Below are 19,586 nucleotides of genomic sequence, written 5' to 3' on the forward strand. Positions count from 1 at the left end.
TGCATGAACAAGCTAAATCATTGAACACATTAAAGGCAAAGAAAGGTATATCTTTACCACATTTTTTTTTAACCAATCGACGTTCTAGGTTTAATAGTCCATGCACTGCATGATTAAGAAATCAATTAGGTTCAATTTCCATTAAACACAGATTGTTCATGTCTGTTGAACGATCAACACCAACTTTAAATGGTTATGTCTATTTTAGGCTACTACTCTAGTATTCCCATTCTTCAGGCCAGGAGAAATAGTGCCGCAAAAAGCTAGTATATCAACTGTTGCGTGGTGGCAGTCAATGGCAGTGTAAATTTTGATAATCATACCATTCATTACGTGCAGAGCACAAAACAATAACCATACAGGTAGAGGTTACTACAACAACAACAACAACAACAACTACTACTACTACTACTACTACTGCCGATACTACTACTACTACTACTACTACTACTACTACTACTACCACTACGACCGATACTACTACTACTGCTACTACTACTAATACTACTACTACTACAACTGTATACTACCGATACTACTACTACTTCTACTACTACTAGTATATACTACTACTAGGCCTACTACTACTTCTACTACTACTACTACTACTACTACTACTACTACTACTACTACTACTACTACTACTACTACCATACTACTACTAAGCGTACTACTACTATTACTCCTACTTCTACTCCTAGATTTATTTCATGTATACCACATCTTTCACGAAGTGATTATAAGCGCCATCACCTCAATGAAAACATCAACTACACTACTCTATTGCAAACACTAGTACTATATTGACGTTATACTGCTACTTTTGTTGTTAAGAGTACAGCCCTTGCTGTTGCCTTTCGTATACATCAAACTGTTGCTTTCGGCACTTCTAATAAACAATCAAAGGCGTCATGTACACCTGCATCCCATTACTCGCGACACTGATGAAATACTCGAGATATCCGGATGATTGGCGAAAATATTGAGACCTAGGTCTCGGGAGACGACAAGTGCGGCGCGTACTAGAACGATTAATCTTCATCGTCGCGGTTCTTGGTAAACAGACATCTATTTTGTATTCCTCTATTCTGTCACGTACTGAGCACCTTGCAAATATACCAAGTAGAATTCAATATCGAAAAGAGCGTCAACTTCGCCTCCGATATTGACGGCGAACCCCATCACACGAGTACTTTTTGGAGAAGCGATATGTAGACCTATAGTAATATCGACCGTGAAAACCATAGCCATGAATCATAGGAGGGGAGGTATCTTGAGAGGGGATGTCTAAATGTGTGTTGAATGATAACACCGCAATGTCGATTTTTTTTTTCTTTTCTACGTGTCCATGGATATACATGTCTGTTAGTTAGCGCCATGCCGGGTTGATATCGCATAGCGACTTATTCAATACCGGGAGTCCCCGGGTTAAACTTATATATGCTAAGTTTGCAAACTGGTGCAAGTCGCTCTATGACCTCGACACAGATTCCCCCATATACTTATCTTCTGAATCTCTAGACGAATCGGAATCGCATCGCATTAGTAACAACATGCAAATAATAATAATAATAATAATAATAATAATAATAATAATAATAATAATCATCATCATCATCATCATCATGATAATAATAATAATGATAATGATAATAATAATAATAATGATGATAATAATAATAATAATAATAATTATAATAATAATAATAATAATAATAATAATAATAATGATAATAATAAACAACGAATGCTGACATTCACATAAATGCACGGAGAGGCGTTTCAAATGCCCGGGACGGAACTCCACGGCTTTAATACGTCACTCACCCTCTGTTAGGAGAATATCCAGCACCTTTCTGGACGCGTGGGTTGCCGCGCAGTGAATTGGGTAGACGCCATTGTTGTCTGACATGCAGAGTAAAGGAGAGAACTCGATCTGATGGACAGAAGGAAGACAAAAGAATAATAGAGGAAGAAAGGAATGGGAGAATGAATGAAGAAGTAGGAGGAAAACAGGGGTAGAGATGAAGATGGAGGAGAAAGATAGAAATAGAGAAAAGATAATGACGGGAAAGAAAAAAAAAGACAAGAGTAACTTCAGTCAAATAGCCTGTCTTCTGTTTTGCGCCTGCCCGTTATCAACCCCATATTTTCAAGAAACGCTTATTCTCTAATAGAGATAACATATGGTATACCTGATTCTCCCGTCAGCGAAGGGTTAACAATGTTTCCAGTACGTTCATATCTTACTACGATGTGCGTGAAACGCGCAACACTGATTATTGCTTTAAAATACTAATGTGCATCAAACATTGTTTGTTTGTTTTGTTTCATTTAATCATGGGATAAAATGCCCTCGATCAGCCAGGTGAGGCTATTTTTCAGAGAGCCCGTGAATACAGTGTTACAACAACAACAAAAACAATACAACAGTTAGCAAATCAATCAAAGCAAATTAACAATAAAAAACAAGCATAACAGAATAAAATACAAAAGATGTATAGAGGTGCAAGGGGAAGAGTAGGCCTTTGACTTTTACAGTTGCAAGTATCGGAGAGAGATCTTGCACTTAAAACAATTAGATGTAAATCCTGCTCCTTCAAAAGATTATGATAGGTTTTACCAAAAAAAAAAAAACAAACAAACCGGCATACAAACACACAGTGGACACACCCCCAGCACACACATCATTATACATTACCACACTCGCTTGTGTATACTGACTATCAAACATGCTTTTAAACTTCTGTCCATGATTACATAAAATGAGTTCAAGCTCGTATTATTGTATCTGATATATTTGAAGACCCCTGTCTGAAACGGCTGGTCCTTGGACCGCAATAAATGCGGCCTCACGAGTATCAGCGGTTCGTAACGGCATTACCACAGAGCGTAGGTTGCCAATGAATGGGTTGACCTGCACTCACTTTTCATTAATCTCGACATGACAGCCATTTGACAGCGCTTGAAAAAAACAAGAAGAAGAATCTGATTATCAACTGAAACGTGTAATGGAGCGCCGCTGTCACATTTGAGCCATTATATTTTTCGTTAGGGATTTCGCACGCACTGGACCTCATGTCATGAGTTTTTATTCCGAAATGACAGAGACTTTTGTAATCAGACGCTCCTAGAGATGTCCATTCACTGTGCTACTGATTAGTGAAATGGCGGCTCTAATTTGCCTTTTCGCTGCTCCAACAACCAACTTCTCGTACTGTGTACACTCACGTACCAGCTTTTTCGCTGCTTCTAAGTTGTCTTTCATGGCGCAGTAATGGACAGCCGTCTGGCCGAACTCTCCCCGGATGTTTATTTCACTGTTTGGTTGACTGCATATAACCTGGGGTGAGGCAAAAGACAGTTTAGTGAAGCTTGGAACCGATCGGATGAAACCATTTATACACTGGCTGAAAATTCACTTGAAAGATGACCTGACGGTTATCATGCACTTAAAGATTAAAGTTTAGTATTATTGTATTTGAAATATCGCCCGGGGCCGTTTTCGTAGACAATTTCCGCCTCTGAAGACGAATCAATGTTCCCTGCATTTCTGATTATTTTCTGAAAGCTTTATCGAAGAGGTTTTTTTTTTTTCCTCTGGTAATGTAGCTTTAATATGACACTGATTTAAATGCGTTTTGGTACGTCTGTGCAACACAATGATGCTGACAATTCATATGATTATGCCGGCACTGTGAGATATGCGGTACCAACAACGGAATGAAGAATTAAGAAAACTGAACTGAACTGATCTGATCCGAACTAAATAGATTAAACGTTACCTCATTTTTATGATGACATTGAGGTCGAATCCCAAAACTCCTTGTTTCTTAAATCCGGGTTAAGCCTTTTTGCCTTTTGAGTGCTTTACATCTTTCCCCCTCTATCTTTAGATGGGAAGTACACAGTAATCAAAACTATGAGATTAATGTAACCTTTCATCACTCCTATATAAACTTGAAGAGGTAGTCTGAAACATATAAAAATTGATTTCTTTAATACGCTTAAGGTCACAAACTCCAGAAACATTAAATGTAAGAATGATGTGATACTATAAAGAAATCTTATTCAATAATCTTGTTATTATAACAAGTTACTTTCATTGTTAGAATAATGCATGTGCTTACACAATGAAAACTCTGTGTTGCACGGGGGTGCACGGGGGTGCAAGCCTATCATGTGTTACAACATACCTGTACCCCTTCCACATAGTTCAGATCGCAGGCTAGATGAAGTGGCGCCATTTTCTGCTTATTGAGAATGTCGGCTCTGGCGCCCATGACTAACAGGGCCTCCAGCGAGTTTGCTTGCCTGCCCTCTACGGCCCAGTGGAGTGGTGTGTTCCCCTCCTCATCCTTAGCGTCCATGTCTAATCACAAAATACAATATATCGTTATAGCTAAACATGTTATTCTTAATAATCTTTAATAAAGAGTGGCTGATGAATGAGAGGATGAATGCGGAAGCAGCAATCAAGTTTGGTTTAAAATGTACACATGCGTTTGATCCGATAATTATCTCTAATTTTCACTGTACAGTAAATCGCCTTTTATGATGTTATGTTTGAGAAGATAATGAAAATAATATTAAATTGCACTGACTTGAACTAAATCTTCTCTACTGCGGATTGGAAAAAGTTTAGTAGTCACTGCAAGACATACCAAAACATGATATGATAACTGACATGATTTATGATGTGCAAAATCGACTCTGTGGAGTGCTTTATAGGTAATAAAAATAAATAGAATGTAACCAATCTCACCAGTTACCCAGGAAGTTTGGATCGTATTCTAATCATTTGCTCCCACATTGCTACTAGTATGTGATATCTGATTGCACATGCTTCGTATATGATTATACAGGGGTACTACAACTTGAATAGATATAGTGTTTGTCATGTTTGTCGCGAATTCGTTTGGTGAGACTGGGAGAACGAAAAGACACAGTGAAAATTGCACATGGACACCAAGACTATGATCTGTTAGACGAGGTTTACGTATGCCTCTCTTTTCTTTTGTCGTTTGTGAATGTTACACTCCAGAAAGTACCGCTGCCATGATTACACTCTTGCAGTAAAACATTACAAAACAATGTCTTGATCACTTTTCCTGAAGTCCTCATCAAATATACCAGAAGCACTGCGGACTGCATCTCGTGAAAGAAAATAAAATGAAGAAAGAAAGAGGCAGAAAAAGGTTACCCTTTCTCAGCCTATCCCTACAACGCATCATTATAAAGTCCTTTTCTCTGCACTAAATAGAGCGTTTGATTACCGACTTGTGAGAACTAGGACAGGCTTGGAGGTGTAACGAGGTTAATACGATGATACAGGTGGAACTGCAGCATAGGTCACTGGGGAACAGGTTGATTAATTCTGGTATCAAATTGGCTAAATACGTCTGAATGGACGATGACAGTGAATCACTCATTGTTCAATGTTTTAACAAAAGATATGGGGAGGGGTGGAGCGTTATCATGGCAACGCTTGATAAATTTGTCTCAAGGAGAAAGGTCAATATTATGCAGTTACTAGGCGTCGGTGTGCCGCAGACGTTCGTTGATTTTGAGAAAAAAAAACAACATAATTTGACAAGGAATACACCTTTTTCAATTATTGTCCATCAAATTCTACAACAACTTATGAAAAAAAAACAACTGTCGTCATCTTTCTTCTGCTAACCAGTTATAACCGAAAAAACCTTCCTCATGGATATCTGACCACTCACTATACCGTCCTGTCAACAGCTTTGTTCGATCCGTACCGTCTTCATCAAAACGTTAGCGAGCTTTAGATGTGCGACGCGAACGCTAAGACGACGCAGTCTCCCCTCCCGGATGTAACAATGGAAACAACTGCCTCGCGCATGTGCAGAAGACATTTTTTTCTTTTTTTAAACCAAATACGGTCGTCATTAGCGTTCGCGTCCCAGAGCTAAAGCTCGCTGTTTATATAACCACCAATGTATCCAGCCCAGTGGTATAGTCATAAAAGCAAAGTGACACAAAACAAAACAAAGACTTTCTCATGGAAGTTATGCAATTATCAGCTGCCAAGTGAGAAGCCAGATGAACCTGATTGGTACCATTTTGTTATATTAAATGGGTTAGTCAAATACCGGTTAGTGATTGGCTGAACACAGTCACGTGATGGAGGTACGTTCGTTATGTTCTCCCATGGGAAAACATTTTCACGTAACAAAATGACAGAAGGCCTAGGACCGCGCGCGCACAGTGAATTTGGCTCTGCATACGCGATCGAGCGACGCGAGCGATCGAGTGCGTTAACGTTGTGCTGGTAGGGTGCGGTGGTTAACGTTGACGTATTTGACTCACACATATAATAATACAGATGATGACTTTTGTTGTCGGAAACATGTACCAAACGTTCCACCCTCAGGGTTTGAAATGCTATTTCGGGAGGCTATAAGTCCCTCGACTTCGTCTCGGAACTTAAAACCTCCCTCAATAGCATTTAAAACCCTTCGGGTGTAACATTCGGTATGTTCCATCCCCGACCCCCGCCAGTCATCATCTACTGTATTTTTCGTGGTATTATTTCTTATAAGGTTCTATTTTAACAAGGTGCCACTATAAACCCATAATATTCAAGACAACTTAACGGCCTTCTCATTATTAGCCGACGATTTGATGTTGCTGTTGATGTTTATGTTGTTGTTTTGCTGTTGTTTTTGTGGGTGAAGCTCTTTCCGAATTTTTGTAAATGAAATCTTGAGCTAATCAAATCAACAATGATTTTTTTTCCCCATTAGGCAGTGAGTGAGTGTTTGCTCCAGTCATACGGACGACGAATTTTCGATTCGCCCCTTGACATAGTAAGTAAACAAAACATTCTTTTTTATTGGTTTACGTTCATTCTGAGAGTGACAACGTTTTAAAAGAATGATGATCATACCCTGCCTCCATCCGCATGTTAAATTGATGAGGAATACAATATACCCAGCGAGAGTAATTATTTTGAGAATTTTGACGTGACTTGATCGTAGAGATAAAATAATACAGAAGGACAATGTAGAGCAATATGATAAATGGGTGGAAAGCTGCATACAAAAGGTGAAATTCTGCTGGGTATTATTTCTGAGGGGATCTAATTCGATGAGATGGATGTACAGCGAATAGGGAAATGGAGGCCCTGGGAGAGAGATTTGTTGAAATTGCGATAATAAATTTTGCATTTATTCTATCCTGGAGGGACGGCTGCTCGATCGTCAGCTCTTTCTTTATCCAGGCTACTTAAATTCTGCTACTAAGTAATGACATTTATTTTGCAGTTTTATCAAGTGATCCACCTTATACAAGCATTGCTTGTCAGTGGACCACTTTTCATCAATTTTGTAGTGTGCATTACTACTCTGGGTTATTTTATGTAGTTGCATTTTTATACTTGGTACATCTTATTAAATCCATTATGATTCTTAAGAAAAAAATTCTTACAAAAATTGTGTAATGTATGCTTTGCATTTTGCTATAAGTTCTGTTTGGTGAAATTGGAATTGACTTTGATTGAGTTGAAGTCACTGTCGGAAGATTGGATTCCATGGAGTCAATCCGTCAATAAACTGAGCGCAAACTCCATGCTCATTATTATTATCATTTTTATCCTTCACATTATTCCTCATTGTAGCTGCGCAAACACGCACCTTTCGTATTGAAATTTGGAGCACGTATGCGTTCACGTCCACAACAATATTGAGAAAGACTTTATTAATGTGAAACCGTTCTCAGGTTGATAAGCAATCACTCGCTCTGCATCGTTTGGATTCTCGAGCTGGAATCGAAGGAGATGAGTATGTCAGAGTTTATTATGGGTACGATGCAAAGTGAGTCAAGACATCTATACTCTGCTTCGGGCAACACTATACCGACAGAGATGCCATAAACACGTGAGGGAAAAAGGGTGCGAAAATGCCTTGGTTTCTAACCACTGAACTCGGTGGCGATTCGAATTCAGCAATGCCCATACTGTCACATCTCACGTCACTGCGCTTTTGGTTCTCGTAATGAATATCACAAAGACTTGTTTTGTTTTGTCTTTTTTTTTTCATTGTAAAACTTGCAAATTTCGATGGCGCCACACACAATGGACCGGCACGGGGAAATTCACTTCAGACAAAAACTGAAAGAGAACAGGTATTTCTTTCTTCCAACTTACATTATTGGTGCTTTCTGTCACGAAGTTGATTATATTTAGCAGCCTTTACAGCTGTATATGTTTGCCATCCAATATATATATATATATATATATATATATATATATATATATACATATATATATATATATATATACATATATATATATATATATATACATACATACATATATATGTATATATATAGACGATGAAGACAAACAAGTTGACATAATGCATTAGATTCCAACTTCATTTATTTGTAAACCAAATTTTCAACCCTTGCACGGATCTTCCTCAGGGTAACAGACTGACTGACTGTGACCCTGAGGAAGATCCGTGCAAGGGTTGAAAATTTGGTTATATATATATATATATATATATATATATATATATATATATAAAACCTACGATTGTTATCAGTGTTCGGAATCAAAATTCTTCCAAAGATTAGAAAAGGATGTATTTTGGAGTTCATCGTTATTGGCTTAAGAACATTTCGGGGACGTACAAAATTCGTCGACGAAACAGCGTAAAAAGTCATCTTTTCTAGTGTAGGGCTCGCTTGATTTTTCCTTTTTCATTTATTTTTGACGCATTTTATCTTGAATTGAGCAGACAAATAACCACCTGTAAAGGTGGTCATGTCTTAATTGTAGAGGTAGGTAGGCTACTCAAGGTAAAATGCATTTTAGAGCTTTTTCATTTAGGAGAAACCATACAGAAAATATGCCCATAAACTCTGTCGAGGGACCAATGATAGGGAGCTTTAGATATGCGAAGGGGACGTTTAAGACGACGATTGCGATGGTCGTTCTCCTCTCTCCCTGCGTCGTGTTGCAAGAAGACACAACCTACGCAAAGTGAAATGGCGCCTTCATATAGTCAGTGCATCAAGTAGCAGTACTCTGCGTCGTGAATTGAGCAGGTACACTCAGACGCGAGATTGAATTTTACAACAAAATTTGCGCATGCGCAAAACCTATTATTTTTCTTTCCTTGGAACGTCCGCTCCGAGAGAATCTAAAACGACCTATTACTCGATACAGCCGTCTTATTCTGAAATCAGTCATTCATCTTCACCGGGGATTTCGTGATTACGAGTATACACATCTGACTTGGGTTTTATCGTCGAGTTTATTACAATGTCACGAACAAATACGCCGCTGTAAGGTTATGATTATAACACGTGACGGTACACCATCTAAGCACTTGTGCTTTAAAGGCGCCGTTGAACCCTGATGTGGCTTAATTTATTCAAATAGATGAAATTGCACTGAAGCATTCAAAAGCTTTTAAAAAAAGATTTGCTCTCACTTTTAATATATCTAAGATAGGGTAAAGTATACACTTGTATAAGTTTTTATAAAACCACTTATGGACAAAATATTTCATTGTTTTTTCTACAAAAACTGACCTTACCCAGTGTCCGAAAGTGTCTACAACCAATATCATCATGTTTGTTAACCATTTTCTAAACAATGAATCAACACCGATGTTTACGGGAGCAAAAATTTGGTGTAATAAATCGTGTCGCTCACAAAATTTTTTAAAGTAGTTCTCATTCATTTTCAAGGTATATATTTTTCACATCTTTAAATTTTGCTCAACATGAAATCACTAACGAGACGTTAGCAAAGAATTGATTTTTGGAATAGATGCATTGTAAAATGGGTTTAAGAGTGCCTTTGACGTGTTTGAATAATTTCGAGAGTGGAGGCGTAGAGGATGACAGCAGCAGCTGCACTGGTCTAACTTTCTGAGAACCAAAGCTTTTTATAGGGTGTCGCATACCCTGTTTCGTTACGAAATCAGTCTTTTCGTCTACGAAATAACCACTTCGTTTAAGAAATTTTGTCAGTTTGTGATGAAATAAACATTTCATCGACGAAAATGATCATTTCGTAACAAAATGTTGTCATTTGATGAACGTAACGTTGCCATTTCGTCAACGAAATGAACATTTCGTAACGAAATAGGGCATGCGAAACTTAGCACCCCATAGCTTTTAGACGCATCATGCAGTATTGCTGTTGTCGATAGTAGTGACGGCCTATAAGCGAATGTTTCGCGAACTCCAATAAAGTACACTGTGAGGCATTACGTGTTTCAAAGTTAATCATCGCTTGTTACAACATAAACATGTTCATCAGCTGGTACGCGCCAAAGATGCACCGAAATCACAGTAATGGATTTTAGGAAATGGATCCGCTGCAAGCAATCTCACGACCGAAAGTAATTTGCAATATTTACAAGGAGGGACGAATAGGACAATTTGATCTCTTTCGCGTGATTGGGGGGAGGGGGGGGGGGGGGGGGAGGGGCGTTTTTCATCACTTCGTTTCTATAAATGGGTGCTTCTTGTTAAATTAATTGCTAAATTTTGCACGTTTCCTTTAATTATTTCACGTAAACCTGACATTTTCAGCGTTCACTAGTCGCTCGTCACAAGTATCAGGCAAATCTAAAGTGAAATATCCTAGAAAGTTCGTAACGTCATTTCTGGCACTTTTGAAATAAGGAGGCAGAAAAAAAAAACACAGCAGTACTACACCAGTCCGGGTGACTTTCATTCAACTGGCTGTAAGCTCCCCATGATGTGACAGTATTGATTCGTAAAAAATGTGAGATGCCCTTATTTCCATGCTTACGGAAACTATTAATGACAAACGGTTTAACCTGTTTCAATCCGTAACTTATGAGCTTCTTCATTTCAAATATCATTACTGACGGCCAATCGACAACAGTAAAAGATCCATGATTACTCGCCGTCGCAAAAAAAAAAAGAATGTTTGCAAACATTCAACTTAAAAGCAGTCGCTGATATAAGGAGATGGCTGTTCAGGGAATTCCTGTATTACTAACGACTGCAACATGGCATCCACAGAGAAAAATCAAAAGGGCATGCTGTGAACTTTCTTTTTGTGCAAACGTCTACCACGGTAGATTATGGCAACCGGTCCGCATACAACGAAAACACGTTTTTATTAACATCTGCAATATTTTGAAGTGCTTTACCAGTATCACTATATTATTGATTAATCACCCTCTCATCCATCAAGCATTGTGTGTAATTGTGTTTTGGGCTTGATTAATGTGAGCACGGGGTATGAGTTAATGTTTGAAATGACTTTTAAACATGTGTTGTGCAACTTTTTAATGCAACCCTGTGAATTTTGGAGGACCGAATTGTTTTTCTTGCACTACAGTATATACCGTCTTTTCTATGTTTCGGATTTGCATGATTTGTAATGCTAAGCCATTACATTTTGACCTCCGACACCTGCCTGATGTTCTTGTTTCTCTTTTATTTTCAACGACGAAATCGCCATACTATTAAAGGGAAATGTGAACTTTCGAATTTATTTGACTCCTGTTAAAATGTAAATCAATTCTTGTTGAGCGTGTATAACAAAAGTAGGTTATTGTGCATCTTTTCAACATGTGTTAACATAGTCTCTACGCTCTCAGGCCGATTAGAATGATAAGAAAATATTTCAGAGTGATATATTGTCTTCATCATGTTGTTCATATTTGGTTTGTTGATAAACCAGACACGATATTCGCTATAGTTAGACTTGTACGTACAACGCTGCCGCTATTCCGTCAAAAGTATTCAGGGTTTTTTTTTGTTGAAAGGCAGCAGTATTTTACTTTAAAAAGGATGACGTCACGTTTCAACAACAATATTATTTTGTACTATTGCCCTCTAGGGGCAATATATACTTTAATGTCAGCATCTTGTAGACTTGTACAAGTTGTACGCCAGGTATTCCGCTACTGAGAGGAACACTATTCAAATTGAGAATAAGCTTACCTAAGCCACGATCCACCAGATATTCCACAAGATCCTTCCGCCCAGCCCTGGCAGCATAGTGCAGGAAAGTGGCGCCCTTTGCGTCTGCTGCGTGCACCCTTTCCGGTTCCAGGTTAACCGAGGTCAAGAATTCCTCGAATGTTAGCTGTACGTCCTGATGAGAAACATACGTCATAAAGAGTATGCATATCAGGGAAATTTCGCACCATTTGAAAATTAGTATGAATCGAAGAGTAAAATTATATGAAACAGTGAAAAGTTTATCAAACTTGGATAAAAATGAGGGAAGTTGTGCTTAAAAAGTTTTACTTTCTCTTATCAAACTAAAATTTGACTGGTCTGGAATTTCTATTTACAGCTACGAACCCTAGTAACAAGGAAAACTTTACAGAGACGCTTGCCGGAGACAGCCATTAGAAGTGTTTTATACGTAGATGTTATGTATGTATGTAATTGTATTATGCATGTATATCAGTAAACATTGATCGATAGCGAGAAGGAGAGTGTGAGGCGGCCATTTTCTTCATCAATCTCTTGACCTTGAGCTGTGGTGAACTTTACAGTTACGTAGACTTGGCGATTGCCGTGCCCTGCTATACAGCTTTCGATACAAAGCCTTAGGCAAGATTATATGATGAAATATTTCAAAAGACCAACAAAAGCCAATATAATTCATTTTATAAACAATGCATTCACCTGATTTCATGGGGCACTGCAATAAAATTTGGCGATAATTTGACACGGAAGATCATTTTCTTTCTCTCTCTAACTCCTAGAATAATGTGTGGAAACATTATCATATTCTACAAATTTTAACAATTTTATGATTAATGATTACAATTTGCAATCTGTAGTTCATACGAGCAATAACATAGTTTTAACCGCTCATCAAAAATATTGATTGTTACGGAGTCCTGATCATGCGAACTTACACTGCAAAAAGTCCGGTGTTAGATATGAAACACCGAGCTGGTGTTAAATTTCCGGTGCTCATTCATGGTGTTAGATTAACACCTCCGGGTGTCATTTCAAAATTTGAAATTGTTTTTTGAATAGTTTCTTAGTTACTGCACTTCTTGTTGATTTTGAACTTCAACAAGACGATAAAGAATTTTCCGATAAAGTACTTGATTTTTGAAAAAAATCTGTAAATACATTTTCACCACAGTAACACCAGCTGGTGTAGTCCCCTATTGAAGCTGGACGGGTGTTATACCATTGAAATTAACACCACCAATATCAAATCAGCACCATGCGGTGTCATTATTGAATTAACTATAGCGCAGTGTCAAAAATATCACCAGCCACAGTGTCAAATTAACACCACGAAGTGCCAGGCGAACACTTCTTCACACCGTCACAATACTTTTTCTACACCTGTGGGTGTGGTCCTCTATTGAAGTTTGATCGGTGTTAGATTTAACACCCATGGTGTTAAATCTAACACCGATGTTTTTACAGTGTATAGCTATAGCATGACTGTATGCGAGAATCATCACCCTATTACGGCGCTTAATGATCTTCGAAAGACTAGATCATGTCATGCCACCAACATGTCAGTATAATCATTGCATGCTCATCCACATTTTCTCTATTCCCATCTAAACAATAAGGCTAGAGTAATAACGCTCCAGCCACGTACAAGGCGAGTCAGGTATCACACCACCGATTCTCTTGTTCTTGATATATGGTATGATTTAGCTGCAGCGAAACCTTTCCATCTGAACGCCTTGTGTAAGTGGAGTATGACAGCGCAGACTTTTAAAGTAATGATAACAAAAACAATAAAAAACCCACCTTCAGAGTAATTAGCTATCAACGCAGCAGCTCCATAAGCGCCCGTAGGGTGAAAGGAAAGTTAATCAATTGCACATGAAGGCATATGAAATTTATACCAGCGGTGCCCCTTTTATCACCAGCTAAAAGGACGGCTTTTTTAGTATAAAAGTGGTATGTATACAACAGGCCTTATCTTATGCACGTACAAGCATTGTTATGATCTTGAGCGGTAATGTGTTGAGCACCCTGCCTGGATCTCATTCATCGGTGGATACAAATTACCGAGTAAACACATTCATGGCATCGAATGTAATTTCGAGTTTAATGATGTCCTTCGGGAAAGTGGAGCGCCCCATGGATGCACAAAGAGACAGCCTGCGTGTCGATATAAACATGCGGATATTGTGCTCTTTCTATGACACACCTGAGTCCTCCTCACAACGATAGGCAAACACGGTATACTCTGATTGCTATCCTGGATCTCAATCCATGAATTCAATTAAAATCATAAAGTAAACCAATCGCTGATCGACAGAAACATAGTACGGAAGGGATTGATTGCAAGAATTTCGAAACAGGGGAAGGTCACATTTTCATGTAAACCGAAGCAGAATGACATCTGCATAAATGGAGTTACTGAAAAGAACGTGTTCTGCTTCCGAAGTGAGCAAGGCATGCTGTCAGAATCAGAAATGCGTGAATTAATCTCTATGATTCCGTAGTCTACAACGCACCTCTTGTAAGTTTTCTTCGGGTCGCCAAGCGTCGGTCGCGCTCGCCCCGTCGCCGCAGAGAGGCGACATGTTGATCGTCTCGTCCTTCCCGTGGCCCCCGAAGTTCCCCTTCACTTTGAAGGCCTTGGCGATATCGTGCAGGTTCTTTGTGGGCATTGTTGGAGTTGCACCAGCGTTCTGTCAGAAAAACAAATAATACAAAAAAGAAGGAGAGGGAGAGAGAATTCATGAGTTAAGAGAGAGCGATATATAGAAATAGATAGATAGATAGATAAAGATATATAGAGAAAGATAGATAGATAGATACATACATACATACATATATACATACATTCATACATACACACATACATACATACATACATACATACATACATACATGGATATAGATAGATAGATAAAGATATGTATAGAGATAGATAGATTGACAAAAAGATAGATAAACAAGTCTTAGAGTAGATTAGGATCATTGTGTACTTTATTTGTGGTTCAAATGGAAAAGTCGACTCAAGGTTTGAATTGATAAGTTTAACAAAGCGAACAATAAAAATTTGTTTTTTAAGGTATATAGGACAAAGAAAATACATTCATATACCTTTATGAAATGAAAGATTTCACTCTATGAGTAGTCGCTAGTATAGTTTAAATGTGATCCGACTTAAGCTTCCCTCCGTGCTCTACTTTTTCTTTGATAAATAAAGAAAAAACAAAATATAAGGAGAATAGCAGAAGCATCTTGAATGTCAAACAAAGTTTAGGAAAAACAAAATATTTGTTCTTATGAGGCGGTGGTATCGGTCACAATGATATATTAAAATTAGACGAGGCCATTATTATCGCCACCATAACTATTATAAATAAAAAAAGTGGCCGCTTGATGAATGACAAATATATATATATATATATATATATATATATATATATATATATATATATATATATTCTTACACTTATAAATAAACTTACACAGATTATTAGGCTCTCCCGCAGAATGTATTATACGGAAGCTTTTGAAAATGCTACTGGAAATATGTCAGCCACCTGGAAGGTTATTAATGACGTCGTTGGTAAGCAAAAAAAGGTGTCAACATCTCAAATCACGAATAATGGACAAACGTTTTGTAATCCTAAAGATGCAGCTTGTTGTTTTAATGAGTATTTTGTTAATGTAGGTCCTAGTCAAGCTTCTAAGATTGATCATACACAGACAGATTTCTCGCAGTACTTGGGCACGTCAAACGATAATTCATTATTTTTCAAACCAACAGATTTTAGTGAGATCCTTGATATTGTGCATTCTTTAAAATCAAGTCATACATGTGGTCATGATGAAATGAGCACGTCTCTTTTAAAACAAATTGTTGGGAGTATATTGACACCTTTAGTACATATTTGTAATTTGTCGTTGTCAACTGGTGTATTTCCGAACGCATGTAAAATTGCAAAAGTCATATCCAATATACAAAAAAGATGACTCTTCTTTTGTTTCGAATTACCGACCTATCTCTATTCTTCCTAGTCTTTCTAAAGTCATAGAAAGACTCGTTTATAACAGACTGTATGATTTTTTGTTACAAAATGATATACTGAACCAAGACCAATATGGCTTCAGGAAATTTCATTCTACTGATATGGCACTAGCCCTGTTGTATGACAGAGTGTCGACTGTCTTAGCTGAACAAAAACATGTCATTGGTGTGTTCATGGACCTAAGCAAGGCATTCGACACCCTTGACCACACTATCCTTTTACGCAAATTACATTGTTATGGAGTTCGTGGCATTCCACTGGAATGGTTTGATGATTATTTATCGAATAGACAGCAATATGTATACTATGAATCGGTAAATTCTGAAGTTTTACCTATACATTGTGGCGTCCCACAAGGATCCATATTGGGACCACTACTATTTCTAGTGTATATGAATGATATCACAAATTCTTCTAAGTTACTGCAATATATTCTGTTCGCCGATGACACCAATGTATTTTGTTCCAATTCTGATTTTCAGTCACTTTTAAGAACTCTTAATACTGAATTGCCGAAATTATCTACATGATTTAAGAGCAATAAATTGTCACTCAACTTAAAAAAGACAAATTTTATTTACTTTCATAATAAGAAGCATAAAAATGAAATGCACCATTTGAATATTATGGTGGATGGTATATTATTGGAACAAAAAGAAAGTGTCAAATTCCTTGGAATATATATCAATGAAAATTTGAAATGGAATGCTCATGTGCAATATATCTCAGATAAAGTGTCTCGTAATGTTGGTATACTCTGTAAGCTTAGATATTATGTCCCAAAGAATATTTTATTTATGCTTTATAATTCCTTGATATTATCGAACATCTCATATTGTAACATTGTTTGGGCAACTGCAAAAAGTCACATTGACAGTATATTGCTTCTACAAAAGAAAGCTATACGTATATGCACCAATTCAGGTTATCGGGACCATTCAGATCCTTTGTTCGTAGAATTAAAAACACTGAAGGTAAATGATATTAATATTTTGCAAAATTCACTTTTTATGTTTCGTTTGTATAACGGTCAGTTGCCATCTTCTTTTTTCTCATTATTTCATTTAAACAAGGATATACATTCTTATCCCACAAGGCAATCTGATAAATTTCATCTACAAAATCCTAAAACGGTGATGGCTCTGAAATCTATCAGACACACTGGACCTGATATTTGGAACTCTCTTCCTTCAGAAATTCGAACTTTAAAGTCTATGTATTCTTTTAAGAAAGCTGTAAAGACAATGCTGCTCTCTGGATATCAGTGATCTTATACATGTAATGTCATTGCAATTGTATTGTATATGAAATTCCCTCGTGGAATTATCGTTGTTCTGAATTTATTGCGTAATGTTATGTAACCGACAATGACCTGTAACTGTTCACCTGTACCTCGGTGAGAAAATACTTTGCCGTGCTTTACTATTCAGTGATCCAAGTGATCTAACTTTGTGTATTAGTGAAAGCAGACAGACCTCTCCTCTCTCCTTTCTCCTATCCTATCTCTATGCAAGTCATCCCTTCCCCCATTTTCCTATATGTTATGTATTATGTACGAGGGCTGCATGCAAATCAAGCAATGCTTAAGCTGTAGCCCTTCTGCGTTATTCATTGCATCACTGTTCTGTTGGACATTGTACAGGCAATGAAGAAGTGTATTGCTGTATATTCTAAAGGTAATGAAAGAACTCATTTTGTTAGCAACTAATGTTCATGTATATCCATTTATATGTATGGTACCATTAATGTATATGATATTTGTTTATGTATCTGCATGAGCAATGATATAATGCAGAAACCAATAAAAAAAAATCAAATCAAATCAAAAAAATATATATATATTTTAACATAGGCCTAGTCACTTTTGTTGTTGTTGTTGTTGTTGTTGTTCATTTTCCATCTGTGAAGATGGCTGGATAGCCCATATTCAGCTACACTAAGCTGGTCTTCCATGGGGTCCAGTTGGATGTGGGGTGGGACCACTTCACCGGGTTAGACACCCTGCTCTTTGCGATGAATGAATGAAGCGGGATCTTTTACGTGCATGAGCTGTGACTCTCTCATACACGGGACCTCCATTTTATGTCCTATCCGAGGGACAGAGTTTTTTGCCTCTTGCTAGAGAGGACGGTATGTTTACACACAACATTGCTCAGTCCAGACTCGGGTTCGAACCCGGGCCGCGTGATCGTGAGGCAGACGCGCTACCGACTGAGCCAACTCACCTTCCTAAACATTTTTGAAGATAATAGTTAAGATGATTATAATAGTACTGTATATTTTGATAATTATCAAAGGAGGGTCTATAGATACCCTGTTATCTAGAATGCCGAACTCTGACTTTACTTTGCTTTTCCTTCTCTTCCTTTGTGACATGGACTCAAATCAATAATAATAAAAAAAAATGTACCAGGATTGATAATAATAAAGAAAAGCAAATATGTACCAAGACATAGGGAGAAAAAAACAACAACAAAACGTTGATATTTGGGCGACGTGCTTCATATGCTAGCACTGACATTCCACCAAAATTTACACGGCAACATTTATTGGGTGCATTTGAGAAGTAAATAAGCTTGGCGTCGCCCAATAAACTACAATAATAGCTGGATGCCAGGTTTCGCAAAAGTCAAGTATGTGATAAAAATCTCATGTCCTATTCATATTTGCGTGTCTGTGCTTGAAGAGAAATTACAGTCTCTGCTGTTTATTTGGACATGATAATGTTTTGGAACGCATGTCTCCTTTAACATGAAGGGTAATTTGAAAAACGCGGCTGCGGGGGTTATTGCAGGCCTCACGAGTTTTACGTTTACACCATGCGACGAAGAATTCTGTGGCTTCGTTGTTTGAGTAAACTTTTCTTCTTCAATTTTAGTTTCAATCTTGTTAAAGCTGGTTGTCTCTCTACTGTGGAGAAAAGAACGGTAACATTTTCCTCCTAATGCAATAATGAAATTCTGTATCTTTATTTTTTATTCCTTATTTTACAAAACCCATGCTGAGGCTACGCAAGGTTGTACAAAGATGTGTATTTCTACCGATCTGCATTGCACTCATAATTCTTGGGAGCATGGAGGGGGGGGGGGGGGAGGGGATGGGGCATTTCATCAAGCGTTTTGTCAAATATTCTTCCTGACAAATTTGCTCTCAGCCCATCAGATGCAAGGATTTCTGTAGCTTCTAACATTTTTTTCTTCAGAAAAGAAAAATCTGACAAAACACTTCATGAACTGCCCTCTAAAGGTCTCATCCGCTCCTTTACTAATACACATATCTCCAAAATGCATTTCAAAACTTGTTGTTCTGCAACAAGAGTAGAGAGAGGGGTTTTGGTTATAGATTATTAGCGTTATTCTTATCATCAATAATACCATTACCAATGTTATCCTAATTGTTTTGTTGTTGTTATTGCTCTTCTTCTTCTTTTTATTATCATCATCATTATTATCTATAATGCTCTAACAATTATTATTATTACCATTATTATCATTACTAGTAGTAACAGTAGTAGTAGTAGTAGCAGCAGCAGTAGTAGTATAGTCAATGATAGTAGCATAGTACCGAGTAATAGAA

The 19,586-nt window shown here is 37.5% G+C and overlaps 1 protein-coding gene across 1 annotated transcript in view; it reads right to left on the reverse strand.

Annotated features, from left to right (window-relative positions):
* The window catches only part of LOC139724568 (transient receptor potential cation channel subfamily A member 1-like), a 43,865-nt gene that overhangs the window by 21,693 nt on the left and 2,586 nt on the right, over positions 1-19,586 (reverse strand). The window contains exons 2-6 of the mRNA XM_071635699.1: positions 14,481-14,657; positions 11,968-12,121; positions 4,197-4,372; positions 3,236-3,343; positions 1,828-1,936 (exon numbers count right to left, since the gene is read on the reverse strand). Of these exons, the coding sequence (XP_071491800.1) occupies positions 1,828-1,936; positions 3,236-3,343; positions 4,197-4,372; positions 11,968-12,121; positions 14,481-14,657 (724 nt within the window). The remainder of the gene's footprint in view (positions 1-1,827; positions 1,937-3,235; positions 3,344-4,196; positions 4,373-11,967; positions 12,122-14,480; positions 14,658-19,586) is intronic.

Source organism: Diadema antillarum, unplaced genomic scaffold (genome assembly GCF_040938485.1).
Source record: "Diadema antillarum isolate AM-2024a unplaced genomic scaffold, OU_Dant_1.0 scf00000221, whole genome shotgun sequence".
In the NCBI taxonomy this organism is placed as follows: domain Eukaryota; kingdom Metazoa; phylum Echinodermata; class Echinoidea; order Diadematoida; family Diadematidae; genus Diadema; species Diadema antillarum.